Source organism: Bactrocera neohumeralis, chromosome 3 (genome assembly GCF_024586455.1).
Source record: "Bactrocera neohumeralis isolate Rockhampton chromosome 3, APGP_CSIRO_Bneo_wtdbg2-racon-allhic-juicebox.fasta_v2, whole genome shotgun sequence".
In the NCBI taxonomy this organism is placed as follows: Eukaryota; Metazoa; Arthropoda; class Insecta; order Diptera; family Tephritidae; genus Bactrocera; species Bactrocera neohumeralis.
Window position 1 is genome coordinate 36947272 of NC_065920.1, and position 16065 is coordinate 36963336.

The window sequence follows — 16065 nt, forward strand, 5'->3', positions numbered from 1 at the left end:
ATAGTAGTATATTTATTCGAAAACGGAAGCATCAAATGAACCAACTGTGAACCATTCGTCGAATTTACTATTATGTTATGGGTATGTATAACACATTAGGCGTGATTATGAGATGGAAGATAATCTTATTGACCAAATTCATTTGTTGCCAAGATATGAGATTTCACACACATTTTTTTACGATTTGAATACGATGCTACGGCGATTATCCGATGGGCGAAACCCGCAATACCAATCTAATCACAGTGCCAAGGAACATGTGTAACAAGTTAAAATTTTACTCAAGTAATCGCTTGCAAGGTCAGACAAACGGACACATTGCTTTCAACATCAGGAATGCAATTCGTCTCATCATCTTAATAATTTTGATTGTACCTAACTGTATATCTATCTCGTTTAGTTTTACGTGTAACAAACAACCGTAAGGTGATCTATTATATCCTGCAACATGTAGCGAGAGTATAAAAATTAAGAGTCTGTTACTACCCTGTCATTCTATAAAGCAGTGGTCGGCATGAGAGGATCTGTCACTGTGTTGGTGAGCACAAAAAAAAGTGGCCCAGTGAGAAATTGGAATTAAAATTAAGCACATTTTATAATTAATTAAGAGTATAATGAAAATTAACAAAACGTCTTTTAAGGATATATTCCCTATTATCTTTAAAAGACTTGGAACATTAAAGGCATTGCATGGCACCAAAGCTTTTAGAATCATAAAATATTTCTCGCAGGGCATATTTGGTTTTGCGCTATAGTTTTGCGTGATGTTAATTCGTTGCTGGCTCGACAACAACTGAACGATTGAGCGTAAGCGTACGTGTGAAGTTAGTTTGCAAAATTTTGCTATGAAATGCCGACCACTGCTATAAAGTGATCACAAGTATTTTCCATTAGACCCCCCTTAAGATAAATTGGATATTAATGGCAATAAAAACTTAAAATTTTAATTTTTGATTAAAAGACCTACATCTGTGTTAATTCGCACATAATAAATTCTATGTTTTTTAATAAAATTAAGAAGTAAATTTTACATATGGGATCAAAACTAACGTCGCGTCAATTATTAATTATTATGGGAGACAATTAAATAGATAATGTTATATGTATACATATGTTCGTTTAATTTCACAAAGTATAGACAAAAATTTGGCAATCTATCGCTGATATCTAAATTAATTCTGCAAATAAGAAGAGTATAAATGTTTCTACTTCTTCTTCAATATAAGAATATTTATAAATTATATATTTGTTCATGACATATATTTTTATAGGATTGGTGGGACTCTAAATTGCCGGAAGAAAGCATTCTATGCTGTTTCAGTGTAATACCAAAGGTCTTATTAGCTGGGGCAATAACATTAATGGATGAGGCTTATTATAAATTGGCTGTCTGGCTTAATGATCACGGTTTGTTCAAGTCCTTTTCTGTATCGTATTCAATATAATTTTTATTGTTTTAGAAAACTATCGTCTTCAATCGAAATACGAAAACCATCTTATTGCAAAAGTGGCTCTTTTTCAGTTCGTCAACTCATTTTTGTCCTTATTCTATATTGCTTTCTATCTTCGAGATGAGGATAAGCTGAAGGAGGTAAGTAAGAGTAATCTTTATGAAATATACTTCCATTAAACAAGCAAATAGAAATAAAGAATTTCGCAAACTTAAACTTAAGGAGTTAGAGGTTTACGGGTTTCAAAAATCGATTTTTTTATTGTCTTGTTAAATTCTGCAACACCTCTAAAATATTGTCCTAAATTTTCAAGTTGATCCGAGTAATAGTTTCGGTAGGCAACTTTTTGCAAAAAAAAAAATGTCGCGAAATTTTCACTGAATGAATATTTTTTTATTAATTTCAGAATTTCTTTGTTAATAGTGTATTTTTGTAACAACAAAAAATTATAATAAAATATATAATTTTTTATATGAAAAAAGATTGTTGAAAAATACTGTTTTTTACCCGAGGAAACCCAAGTAACCCGTTAAGAAAAATGTGAGAAAAAATTATGCACAGACTTCTCTTCTTTCCTTTCGGATAAACTTTTTAAGAATCATTTGTTGATTTCCTATCTTGATTACTAAGCTTTTGTTTCGAATTCGTATCTAAATAGAACGAATTGAATTAAAAGCCTCAAGTTATCATTGAAATTGAGATATTTATGTCTCATAAGAGGGTTGCTTTTTATATTTGGGATTTAGAGAACTAAATATTTTGTTTTTTTTTAATAATCGAAAATTTCTTTATTGTTTTCAAAACTTTTTCTACTAAAACCTATACACTTTTGTATGCGTTTGAACCAATTTTCGAAGCACTTTTGCCACTCTAATTGAGGTATCACCCAAACATGCACCACGCATGCATTTACCTTACCTCTTAGTTTCTTTTTATGTAAAGGAATATATAGAAGTTATTCGGTGCCAAGTCAGGACTACACGGTGGATGACTCATCAAATCGAAATTTTGAGTGCTTCAAAAAGCAGTTGTTTCAGTCCATTTGTCAGATATCGTAGTGTCATGGTTAAGAGTGGTTCGTCTTCGGCGGAAGGTTTTTCTGATTTCTTGAAAGACAACTGGTAAACTTATGGTTGTGTTCCACTCATAATTTATTGTTCTGCCTTGTTCTAGTGATATGATTGCGACATGCCAAGTAAAAAACAACAGCCAACCATTTGCTTTGAAGTGCATCATGTGCAAAAACCTTTATCGCATTCGGCTCATCTTGAAACACCCATACAGTCGACTGTTCTTTACTTTCGGGCTCATATGCGGAAATCTACGATTCATCATCTTTCATATGATGTGTTTCGAAGCACCGCTATCGCATTTTTTTTTATAGTTTTCTCGACGACATGAGCCTTTTTTTGAGCGATCGACAAATTGTGTGGTATCCAACGTGAAACAATTTTTTTACAGTTAAATGGCCATGCAATATTAAATGTATGTTGATTCCACTAATGCCTATAGTTGCCTCTATCTCACGATAGGTCATATGACGATCTTGCAATGTTAGTTCGCACAAGGCATAAATAGTTTCCGGAACAACAGCTGATTTTGGACGACGAAATTCGTCTTTTTGATGGAGCTTCATCGCCAAAAATTGAATTAAGTTCATCGATTCACTGTTGCTGAGTTAATCATCGTCGAAAGTTGTAAAAAATAATTGCGCGAAAATGTTCTTAATTTAATTTAATTTTTTGGCTGAGATGAATATTTCAATTTTCTGTAAACAACACAAATAGCGCTCGTATGTCCAAACGTTCTGAGTACAGTAGAGGCCCGCTAATCCGGATCAATTAAAACCGGCCCCTATCCGGAAGATAAGGAAATCCGGATTACCAAAGACATATCAGAACTATGTATATTATGAAAAAATATTTATAAATTTCTGTTTGTTTATTATAACAAATAATACACATGTTCCAAAAAAACAAAAAAAACTTAAACCAATAAAGCATAAAAGAATGTAGTGAATAATAAACATGTGATCCGGATTAGAGAATACGGATAGAGAATGTCGATCCGGATTACAAGGGACATAATAGAAATTTTGAGTTTTTTAACCCTGTCCGGATTACAGTGGAATCCGGATTAGGCCATGTCCGGATTAGCGGGCCTCTACTGTAAGTACAACATCAAAAATTTCAAATTTTATGATAAAGTTGTGAGTAGCAAAATTGCAATATTAGGGTTGTCAAACCCCGACATTCGTACCCAAGACTTCTTTGTGCTTTTTGGAGGCTCCTAAAGTAGTAATTAAGTTTGATGAGTAATTGCTTTCGTTCTTTCGTTATAATCTAAGATATAAGGCACATATAAAAAAAGCAATATTTTAACTTATTATTTACTCTCTTATTCTGTCTAGCAATTGGCCGGATTGTTAATTTCACGACAAATAATTGGCAACCTTCGAGAGTCAGCAATACCTTACTTCATTGAACAATGGAAACTAGCTAAATTAAGCTTTAATATGTGGGGTGCGCTTAGCCCAACACAGGATATCAACCGAACCATAATGGATTCAGGTGTTTCAACGACCACATCGACAGCATCCACTACCACTGGAAAAATGAAAGTGGAAACACCACAACAAACACCTACGAAACATGACTCCAATAACCCATTGGTAAGGACTACAGCTTCAGCATGTAAACGGAATATCGGACAAGCAGAGATCGAAAGTACCCTTTACAAGGTAAATAAATGGTAACCTAGGTATTTAAAAAAATCAGTATGATACAATATTGACAATTACAGTACGATGGGACATTTTCCGATCATTTAGAGATGCTGGTGCAGATGGGTTATGTAGTACTTTTCTCTGCTGCTTTTCCATTGGCCGGTATATGTGCGCTCGTCAATAACTTGATGGAGATACGTTCGGATGCCTTCAAATTGGCCCACGTTCACCAAAGGCCATTCGGTCAGCGTGTGGCTAATATTGGTACCTGGCAAAATGCGTTTAGTATTTTGTCGTTGGCTGCAGTCATTGTCAACTGTGCGTTGATTGGCTTATCCGGACAAGTTTCACGTTTATGGCCTGGACTAACAACTGCTCAAACAATAATTTTGATTGTTACCTTAGAGGTATTACGAAACCCAGCTTTTTTATTCCTTGTAGTACATTATTTATTTTAATTATTACTTTACTAACTGTCATTATTTTAGCACATTATGTTAGGATTGCGTTCTGCGCTCACATGGTTGCTACCTGAATTGCCGTCGTGGTTGGCAGCGGAAATCGCACGTGCCGAACATTGTCGCAGAGAGATGCAATGTAAGGGAACTTCACCACGACCCACACCACCGACACCTCCATCGACTACTTCCACACAGCCAGACCAGGATGCCTTAATTTTAGAAGGCACAACCACTAATGATCAATCAATGGAGAGTCAAGTCGCTGAGGATATTTTATACCAAGAGCAATTGCGGCAAAGCTCAAACTATCCGCAAATGGATGAAATAGTCAATTTCGGCCTACAACGCAATATTGAAGCAGATGTGAATATATTTGAGAATCGTGATTCTTCGCCAGACTCACCCCCTTCACAAGTACAAAAGCTGTATATCGCAATCGCATATTTTCTACTACTTTTAATATTGCAGACTAGTACTATATTGATAAGACCTTTACATGAATCAACACCACCAAACAGTGGTTCATCTGTGACGAGCTTAATTCAGGAGACTGGGCACGGACACGGCAGGTTAGTCTATTTATCAAAAAAATTTCTTAATTATTTAAAGCTTCTGCTTTAAAGTTTACATTTTGACACTTTTTAAATAAGTTTTCAATAATACAATTTTAATAACCTTCTACTACAAAGTAAAATTGTTAAAGTTATTTTCACCCAAACGCTTTTCAACTTTTATTACTTTTCACATAATGTTTGTGAGTAACACTCAAAACAAAATAAGACATGTATAGAGGTGTGTTTATTAAAATGACGGAAATTTCGAATTATGTGTGCCACGCCCACTAAAATAACTATTCAAATACACTTAAACTTCTATTATTGACGTATTAAACTGCAACATATCTGGGCATACGTGATTTTTTGGTGTGTTTAAAAAGTAAGAACGGTCTCTACTCGGTCGGACACTACCGTGGTTACAAAATTCTTAGAAAGTGGTACATTCGTATATCGAATATGAAAATCCTCAATGGCTATGGCTAAAGTCAGCCGATAACCTTGTTTGAAATTTTTAATTAGCTCTGCTTTTGCACCGCTATGACTACACAGAGCATAGCACTTCATTTTTGACAATTGCTACACCTAATAAAACTCCCAGCAGAGCAGAGCACATACTTTTACATTGTTATGCTATGGCTCTGCTACGGCTCTCGTCAAAGTGAGAGTAGTAGCAATAGCAAAATGAAATGCTACGGGAGTAGGGTAACTTTTCAAACGCTGAGTATATGTAACATTTTGTTGTTATAGTCATGCTTCCTCGCCTACAATGTATTGTTGGGACAGAAATTAATGAAATTGAAGCAATCCTTGATCTAGCCGAAACATTCCTTTAAGGATATCAATTACATTGCTAAATATACCAATTGATATTTAAAAAATTTCAATGACATAAAGTGAACTATTATCTAAGGTATCTTTACAATGTGGGTTTTTGTTAAAAATATATGAAATCACTATGTTTCCCTAAGCATATTAGTAATTATTTCCATCTCTCCGTTGATTGCAATCAATTTACAATTTCTCCGAATAACGGTTCATTTGTAATATTTTGCGATCATTCGCCAATGTTTCCAAGACTTTGTGAGAGATTATGGTAAAAAGTTCGACTGCACCCGACTTTACACTTTCCAAGAAGCTTCAACGAAAATATACAACCAATGCTGCTACTATCTTTAAACATTCTAGAAACTAATGATATATTTTTGATTTCTTCAAATTGCATAAAATAAAAATGATATTGTTTCAATCGAGTTTTATACTATTTAGGAGACATACATGTATCACATTATACTTTATTACATATAAACAATTTTTTCTTGTATACATATATAAACAGTTTATACTTGTAAATTCAATTGCAAATCTTAACTATTAAATATTATAATAAATAAATTATTTATGTATATTAATATATTTGTAATATATCTTTTAAATTGTTATATTTATTACCATGTTATTGTTGACCTCATATAGCGCATGTAAAAGTTGTAAGCTGAAAATGAAAAAAACGGAAATACCCCCATTTCATGGATATTCAATTCGTAATTTAAGCTCAATTCAAGCTAATCAAAGATTGCACGCTTTTTCAGGGTAATTTATTTTTTTGTGTCCTGTATGTAATGAGAGAATGCAAGCGAATGAATATCTGAGTGTCAACACATAAAAATTCATAGCCGTGATACATTTATCTACACATAGATCTTCGAATGTAGATATGTTAAATGGTGTGCATTTGATATTAACTTGTGCTATTGTTGAACATTATTTTTAGTTTAATTTTTAATTTATCATAGTAATAAGAAACTGAATGTGCAATTAAATCATACTTGCTTTCAAATACAGTTGGGATTTATAGAAATTGTATACATACATACTTATATATACATATGGATAAAAAGTTGTATGTATTCATAGATTCATAACTAATTTACGTGTGCGGCCTTAAGCTTATTTTCAATTAACTAAAACCAGTATAGACTTTGAAGCTATCGGCCGGCTTTTTAAAAGTTAGTAAAGTAATTTAATTTCGCCAAACTTTTCACTAACACAAGTTTAATCACCCTCGGTTTGAAGTCAATTTCACTAAATCTTTTTTCTGGAACATTAAAAAGATATTATATAACACAAATCAGATGATGCATATATTTTAAAACAATAAGCTTTAAATTTAATATTAGTGTGAATGAATATTTATATTTTATAATATTATATTTGACCTTTATAACTACACTAACTAGATTGGCAGATTAAAAACACACAACAAATTTTTAGCATGATAAAAGCAAATCATAGCCGAAAATTGCACTAAATTCCGTTTGATTATAGTCACATATGCAGTAAATTTGTGAATTAAACATTAATGTAAGGAGCATGACAAATTTACATTAGAGCGGTTCATAAATTCTGAAATTCGAAAAAAATGGTTATCAAAAATTTAGATGTTTTTGTTATATTAGCATAAATAATATTGGAAATTGCTTTGGGGCCAATATTTGGCAGAACATAAAAGTCTGAGTAGCAAGGAAAATATAGATTTAGAAGTAATTCTAAAAACTAAACCGCTCTAATGTTAATATATAGGTGGATATATGTAGATACTTATTTATTCCTAATTTTTAAAAACTTTCATTAATGGTGAATTTTCTCTCTTTCTTACTTTTTCTGCTTTAATTTTCTATTCTGCATTTTTTATTTTAAATGTTTTTAAATTCATAACCATGTTTTTGCATCCAATTTTGCTCGCCAAACTTCCGCCTTCCGTTTGCTTCTGCTCCTGTATTCCTGTATTTGATTTTACCAATTATTTAGAGTTTCTTTAAGCAGTGCAAGCACTCTGGCATTAAATACTATCCGTCAGCCTATACATATACCAGAAATACCGCCTTTCCGGAAAAAATCAAGTGACTCAGCTGATCAAACTGGTAGCAGTGCGAGCAGTAGTCCGCAGCGCTCCAGACATCCGCTTATTTCGACACCTCCACCCATGTTACAGCATCAACCCACAAAAATACCGGAGATACCACCTTATAAACAGCGCAAAATCTCGGCAGAAAGTGCCACACATATAAATATGAGTGTAAGATATCACCATTATATTTTTAACCTGCATATGTATGTATGTATATATGAACCCACCTACGGAAATAGAGTACACAGCTATAAGTTTTTAATTATTGATTTTCTTCATGTATTGTTAATAGTATTAGCTTAGCCCACAAACCCTTCGTAAAGGTCGTAAGCGTAAAAGTTAAATTGATGTTATAGTAATTCAATGGTTCACCAAAGCTTAAATAAAAAATAGAAGGCAATGACACATAGGCACAAGAAAATTTAAAACTTTGGGAGCGGCATAGTTTGTGTTTGTATTGAATAATACCCTTTCTGAACAGGGTTTATGTTAGCTAAAAAGTTTATAACACCGAGAAGGAAACGTCGGATACCCTATTAAGCATATACATATAAATGTAAATGAGACGAGTCCGTCTGTATAGTACACTGGAACTAGTCCTTACGGTTTTAAGGCATCTACCTAACATTTTGCACACGTCCTTTTCTCCCCAATAACCTGTTCATTTGTCGGAAACCACTAAATATATAGCTTCCATACGAGCTGACCGTTCAAAAATAAGTTATTGATTAGAAAACTTTTCTATGATATATTCACGAAATGCAGCTTAGATTATTATCCAAGGCAGCGCTGCAAACAAATTGTTCACATCGGACATTTATAAATTTAGCTGCAGTACAGACCGACTGATTAAGGTCAAATTCATGAATGAAAAACTTTTTTACAAATTATCATCACGAAATTTGGAATGGATTATTGCACAAGACAAAACTTTAATCTTAGTCGAGATAGATATATTGGGTTACTAGCTGACCCCGCAGCCGTTGTCCTGCGTGAAATTATGTGTTTTGAAATGAAAAGAAGGTTGAATTTAACATTTCATTTTTTTCAATGTAACGCAGCTTGATAAACAACATTTTTTGGTTTCTGTTCCGGTGTACAGAAAAGATGGCTTTCCAACTCGTGAGCACGCCACTTACATCTGGCCGTTTGAAAAACATAGCATTCCTGTTGATTGTCATCTCAAATGCAATTTTTACTGGAAACGGAATACTTTTGAACTGAAATGGAAAATCATTAGAACTCAAAGGAATTTGTAAAATCAAGCATTCTGCCCCCTTGTATGAGTCACAATCAGTCGGGTTCCAGTACACAGTTTCGGCGCATGAAGATTGCGAAACATAATAACGACAGATCAAACTTTGAGGCGCAAATGATGCGGTGGCATACCAAGCCTCTCCAAAGAATTTAGAAATTTCACTGGATAATTGACGGCGTTGTCTTCATTATCAAGACAATGGCAAAAAGAACGCCGACCGATATTAGCACGACCTCTTCGTGGCACGGCTCTTCGGAATAAAGAACGCAAACGACTAATTTGAACGATTCAAATAATTGAAAAACAAAACCAAAAAATTGAAAAGAACAAATTTTGTATGAAAAAAGTTACTTTTTGGAATTGCCCAACTTTCCAACTTTTCCTCACAAAAAGCATACGGTCTTTTTATTTCTAAACCTTCCTCGATCCACAGCGATTTCATCAAAATTAGTTCAGCCGCTACTAACAAACAAACATTCATTCGTTTGTATGGGAAAAAGAAAATGGCTGTTTTTAGAGGTTAGGCAAATATTCAAATTTTTCTCGCCGTAAAAACCATTTTTGAACCTCAACGAACATTTAAAAAAACAATTGGCCAAATTTTTCCAGGCGTTGTTGAGTTATGCGCTTAGCAACATATTTTGCGATTCATTTTTATATATAAGATGTACTATAAGTATATATAAATGATCAGAACGACGAGACGAGTTGAAATCCGTCCGTCTGTCTGTGCAAACTGTATAGCATGTAGCATGTTCATAAAGTGCCTTAACTAAGCACTAAGATAAAGAACTGAAATTTGGTACATGGAATCGCATTAGCAAGGGAAACCTGTGGGATAAACATTTTGCAAAAGTGGGCTTCGCGTATTTCCTAAACCATTAAATCTTCAACAAACAATTTCTCAAAAATGGACGAAATCGGATGATAAGGTTAGGTTGGATGGCTGATCAAAGATCACACGTAGACTAATAATGTAGTCCTTTGTGATGCCATTGAAAATGAGAACTCCCGTGTTCGGACTTACAGATTGGCGAAGCGCTTTATAGCCAATGCATAGTTACACAGGCGCTTAACTTCAACACCCGCCAGTTCGGTGGGATGTCCAAAGGTATGCGCCTCCAAGTGTCTAAGTCTTGACCTCCCAAACACGGGACAGTCAAGTAAGAAGTGCTGGCTTGTTTCTACCTCATCCTCTTCCAAACAGCTTCTGCAGTCAGCATCTTGTAAGATACCCATTCCTACCGCATGTAAGCCAATAGGACAGTGGCCTGTTAAGAGTCCCACTAATAATGAGAGGTTAGCCTTACTGAGGGCTAAGAGATCATTAGATCTCCTGCGATCTATCCTGGGCCAGAAGGCTTTTGCAACCGCACAAGTACCGATGCTGGTCCAGCGTTGGATTAGCATCCGCGTGGCCCAGCTATCTAGTAGTAGGATACAAGAAGATACAGGAGCACCAATCCGCTCCCATTCTACCGATAATGATTCTAGGGTGCCTTTCCTTGCTAACTCATCTGTTTTGCAATTACCTGCGATTCCGCTGTGGACCGGCACCCAAACCAGTCTATTCCTAAAAACTCTAGCTGCTAGATATAGCGACGTTAGACATTCTTCGACCAACCCTGAACGCACTTTGAATGAGTTCAACGCTAGTATTGCCGCTCTACTGTCTGAGTGAATGATCACTTCTCTTAAGGTGGATGCACTCCGTAGCAGCAAATCTGCTGCTAACTTGATGGCTGCGACCTCAGCCTGGAATACACTACAGTAATCGGGAAGTCTGAAACAGGAGTTGATAGAGAGTTCCCGACAGTACACCCCTCCACCAACCTTCCCCCCAAGCTTTGACCCATCCGTGAAGAAGCTTACTGCCCCTCTTCTCCAACGGCTTCTTCCCACCCATACCTCCCTCGTCGGTATATGGGCAGAGAAGGAGCCACCAGAGTTCGGTATGGCGACTCCATGATCCAGATGATTCGGTATGTAGTCAAAGTTTGTGAGGATATCCGAATGTTCAGATACGCGTTCCTTTAGAAATCCAGATTCTCTGAGTCTAATAGGCGCCTTCGCGGCTATACACCTACCGGCAATGTCCACCGGCGTTATGTTCAAAATTGCATTAAGTGCCATTGTTGGGGTGGATATTAATGTACCACATATGCTAATTAGCGCAGCCCGTTGAACGCTTTCGAGTTTCTTGGCCAGTGTGGTCTTCGCTAAAACCCTCCACCACATGAAGACACCATAGAACAAGATGGGCTTGACTATGGTGTCATAGAGCCAGAGGACCACTTTCGGTGAGAGGCCTCATCTTTTGCCAATAGCTCCTCTACAGCAGTATAAGGCAATAGATGCCTTAGAGCCCTAAATATTTTACTGTATCCGCCGGTTGCAGGCGAATACCTCCCATCTGCGGCAGCGGTGCCACCGGGATTTTATATTTTCGGCTGAATAAAACCATTTCTGTTTTGTTTGGATTAATGGCGAGTCCACTACCGACCGCCCACTTTGTTACAACGCTGAGATATCCCTGCGTCAACTTGTACATGGTGCTAAAGAACTTTCTTTTGACCATAAGTGCTACATCGTCTGCATAGGCAATCACCCGACAGCCGCGATCTTCTGGTTTTTTGAGTAATTCGTCAACGACTAGGATCCATAGAAGAGGTGAGATAGCCCCACCTTGTGGTGTTCCCCTACTCACACTTCGCCTCGCACGCGCGCTGTCCCATTCTGTTTCGATCACTCTGTCGCACAGAAGACTGAGAATGAGGTGCTTGAGGTTCGATTCCACCTCAAGACTGTCAAGAGCAGTTACCACTGCCCCAGGCAGGACATTGTTGAAAGCTCCCTCAATATCAAGGAAGGTCCCAACAGCGAAGTCCTTGGCTTCAATGGCTTCCTCGAGCCAAGACTTCAGCCCACTCCTCCAATCCGTGTTCCTAGGGTTTCTGAAAGATTTCCTAGGCGGACCTTTCCGACTAAACTAAACTCGATGTACCTATGATCTGAAAAGGAATGATCGTCGAGGACCCTCCAGTCCGAGATCAGCGGGGCAGTCCCTTATGAGGTTAGGGTGAGGTCGAGAACATCCTCCCTACCTGCGGTGACGAAGGTAGGAGAGTTTCCTCTGTTACAAATGCGAAGATTTTCGCTAATAATGAAATCAAAAAGCGACTCACCTCTATTATTAGTATCCGAGCTACCCCAGATTTGGTGTCGCGAGTTAGCGTCGGAACCGATGATGACGCCAGTGCCAGCCTTAAGCACTTCGGCTAAGGTGCTCCTCAGTAGTAAGGAAGATGGCTCCACCACATCATCGTGTGGCATGTACGCGGAGATAAGCCAGAAATCTCCGGTGTCACACTCCAGTTTCGCTGTCACTACGTCAGCGTTGCTGAAATAAGGTAAAAGAAATACCGTTAGTTCATTCCTTACCAGCATACAGGCTCTGTTCCTACCTGTATCATTGGCCGTCAGGAGCCTATAGTTCTTTGTCCTCAATCCAGAGATCCCGTTACCAGTCAGCCACGGTTCCTCGATCAGGACGACATCAGCTCCGTCTTGTTCCAGACGGAGCAATAGATTGGCAGAGGCCGCCTTCGCATGTTGGAGGTTAATCTGGAGGAATTTCATCCTTCAGACTTTCCTCCAGGAGCGCTAATTCAGCGCCCAAGTCGTGTTCGACCCGTACCTCCTCAAACAGTTGTTCGAGGCTGAATACGGAGTCGCCGATCGACGAGTACTCACCACATCCGAGAGATTCGGGTCGATTTCCACGGTCATTTGACCATCGGCGCCCTCTGTCGGGTCGATTTCCACGGTCGTTTCACCGTCATCACCCTTTGTCACATCCACCGCCGCCGCAATTTGGTGCCATCAGCTCTGGCATCCGATGGGAGTACTTTCAGCACTACCATCTCGAAACCATAGCAAATGGCTCCCTTTGTTTTACTGAGAGGACCGATGGATTCCGTGTTTAGCATTATCAGCGTTTGCCAAAATGGTTGATCGGTTTTCTCTAGCCTTAACACTTTCCAGTCCTGCGTTGGAAGTGAGGGATTGCAATATTTGTGGATTTCCTCAATCTCACTCGCAGAGAAAGGTTCGGCCGACAGCCACACGCGAGCCCTAGGACGAAGAGGAAGATCCTCTTTGGCAACGGCCTCCAGTCTGGCTCCCTTCCAAACTTCCCCCACCTGAGAGACTGCCTTCTTATACAAGATGGCCGATCTCTCGCCAGCACAGCTTGTGAGCTTGTGCGCTCCAACCGGCACTCACACATTTTGGGGGTGGCCTAGGGCTTTCCTTGACCACCCTCAGGAAGACCGACGAGATAGCCGCCGCTACCTTCTTCCATTCATCATAAGAGATGGCACCGTCCACCCTACTGCGATCGAGCACCCCGAGTATTGTAGCCCCAGCGCCTTAAGCGATTTCTTACCAAGGGAGGTTTGTCCCACGTGCGACCTCTGCCGCTTGACCGCCGGTTCTGTCTTCTTAGCTTCCGGTCCTACCCTGTCGTCCTCGCTCAGCACTTTCTTGGCCCACTCGAGTGTACTCAGAAACCTGAACAACATGCTTGTCACGATCTTGGCCGCCAATCGGCGGTCTTACTTCAGCTTTCTCGCTAAAGCTGCCTTGCTTCTACCCCCCATGGATCCTTTCATAACTCTAGCAGAGGTTCCTCTGCTATTGCTGGCGATTCCGCCAGTATGAAGGATCCACCCTTCGCTGCTTCTCTTGCCGGCGGGTTTACGCCGGCTACCCCCAGTCCGCTACCTAAAGAGACACCTACTGGAGTCTTCGTCTTGTTGCTGCAATTGTTCGGCGACGGTTTCGTCGCCATGGGAGCAGCAGCCCCGCCTGGGTTGGATCTAAGTGTCGATTTCGACAGCCCTTCACTTTCCTTCGTCGTCCTTCCGTCGTTGTTGTTGTTACTGTTCCCACTCAGAGCCGCTATCCGTCCCCCGGAAAGGTAGTCGCCCTTTATGGTCCCAAGGTTATCTCAGTGACGAGGCCAAGGCGAGGGTTAACGTATGCCCTTATGAAGCAATACGTTCAGAGCCGACCAGCGCAAAGAAGGAATCATCTCAACATACACCTACCACGCCAACTTAACGACGACGGGGGGAACGTACTCTGAGGCCTGCCAGGGTTTTAACGGGACGGGGGCGGTTGCGACATTAGCCCGTCAGCCATTTCTGATGAGTGTCACCTCATCATACTCAGGTGTCAGAATGCCGCCACCACCAGCCCAGGGTTCTACCAAATCCCATACAAAAGTTTCTCAAAAACCAGTCTAAAAGGCCGCAGGTCATTTACCGTTACCCAGGATGCACCAGCTTGGAGGCGACCTGCCCTACATCCCAAAAATTATGTTAAAAATCATTTATTTGCGATTTTCCTACATTTTTTTGTCAATGTTGGGTAGCTTTATAAACAACATTTTTTGCTTTCAGTTCCGGTGCGTTAATGTACCGAGAAGATAGTTTTCCAACTTGTGAACACGCCGTGTATAACTGGTCGTGTGAAAAACATGGCATTTCCAGATTTATGCCACACTCTTTTAGCGCCTATCCTTGTGAACTGAAATGGCAAATCGTTGGAACTCAAAGGAATTCTTAGAATCAAGCATTCGGCCCCTTGTTTTCGATAGCTGCGTTACAATCAGTCGGGTTCCATTACACAGTTTCGGCGCATGCAGATTGCGAAACATAATAATGACAGATCTAACATTGAGACGCGAAAAATGTTGCGGTATACCAAGCCTCTCTAAACATTTTAGAAATTCCACAGGATAATTGACGACTTCGTCTTCATTGTCAAGAGGATCAATCGTTTTGTATGAGCGCAAACCTCCCGGCATTTGACTTTGAATCTTCCAGTTTAAGTGCTAAATTGAGCGTACTCCCAAGCAATCATAGTTACGATAATTTAGCCAATGTTGGCATAAGCATTCGTGATGAGTTTATCTTTCGTTGAAGTGAATTGACAAACGGCAGGTGGAATGGATATCAAACCACTGGAAGTATAAATCAAAATTTTCCCCCTTCCAATTCTTAGCGAATATGATGTAAAATGTCTTCGGCAATGTCATTTTTGTTCGTATCCCATAATAGACGCGGATTTGAAGGCTGATATGTCTAAATGATTATCACGAAAAGTGTGCGAACTTCATTTGCATTCGAAATAGCAATCGCAAAGTCAATGGTTTGATTCCAGTTATTATCATGTTGCAGCAATTGTAATTGCTTTCTCAAAAAGTTGCACACACCCTACCATTCAAACTACGCAATGACTCAAATGAAGTCGAACCGCGTACATTAATCAATAGCAACCGAAGGTAGAATTGTGTAAATTCATCCTACTGCATTAGTTGAGAACTCACCTGGATGTCTATCTTCTGATTGACGTTGCTTTCTGAGTAACCATTTCTTTGATGGTGCATTCCATGTCTAATATAAAGGCATTTCCGAATAGAGCAATGTTCTCGCAAACGGATCACTGACGACAGTTGAGCAAAAACTCGTAAATGTTAATTTTGTTGCTGGCGGTGTTTCACTGGCTGTAGAAACACACTCTTTAACCGTTCTCCAAATGAATTGCGAGACGCACAACAGTCGGAAAACGTTCATGAATTAAAAAAGTAAATATCCTACAAAGCGCTTTATTGCAGCTTACGATCGACCTATTTGATAC

The 16065-nt window shown here is 38.8% G+C and overlaps 1 protein-coding gene across 11 annotated transcripts in view; it reads left to right on the forward strand.

Moving 5' to 3' along the window:
- LOC126753422 (uncharacterized) overlaps positions 1–16065 on the forward strand; it is a 71758-nt gene that overhangs the window by 44448 nt on the left and 11245 nt on the right. For 10 of the 11 annotated variants that reach the window (XM_050464841.1, XM_050464837.1, XM_050464843.1 and 7 more), the window contains 8 exons: positions 1272–1407; positions 1461–1591; positions 3862–4191; positions 4254–4583; positions 4665–5051; positions 5106–5206; positions 6668–6784; positions 8003–8270. In XM_050464841.1, the coding sequence (XP_050320798.1) occupies positions 1272–1407; positions 1461–1591; positions 3862–4191; positions 4254–4583; positions 4665–5051; positions 5106–5206; positions 6668–6784; positions 8003–8270 (1800 nt within the window). The remainder of the gene's footprint in view (positions 1–1271; positions 1408–1460; positions 1592–3861; positions 4192–4253; positions 4584–4664; positions 5052–5105; positions 5207–6667; positions 6785–8002; positions 8271–16065) is intronic. The other variant, XM_050464846.1, reaches the window with a different exon arrangement.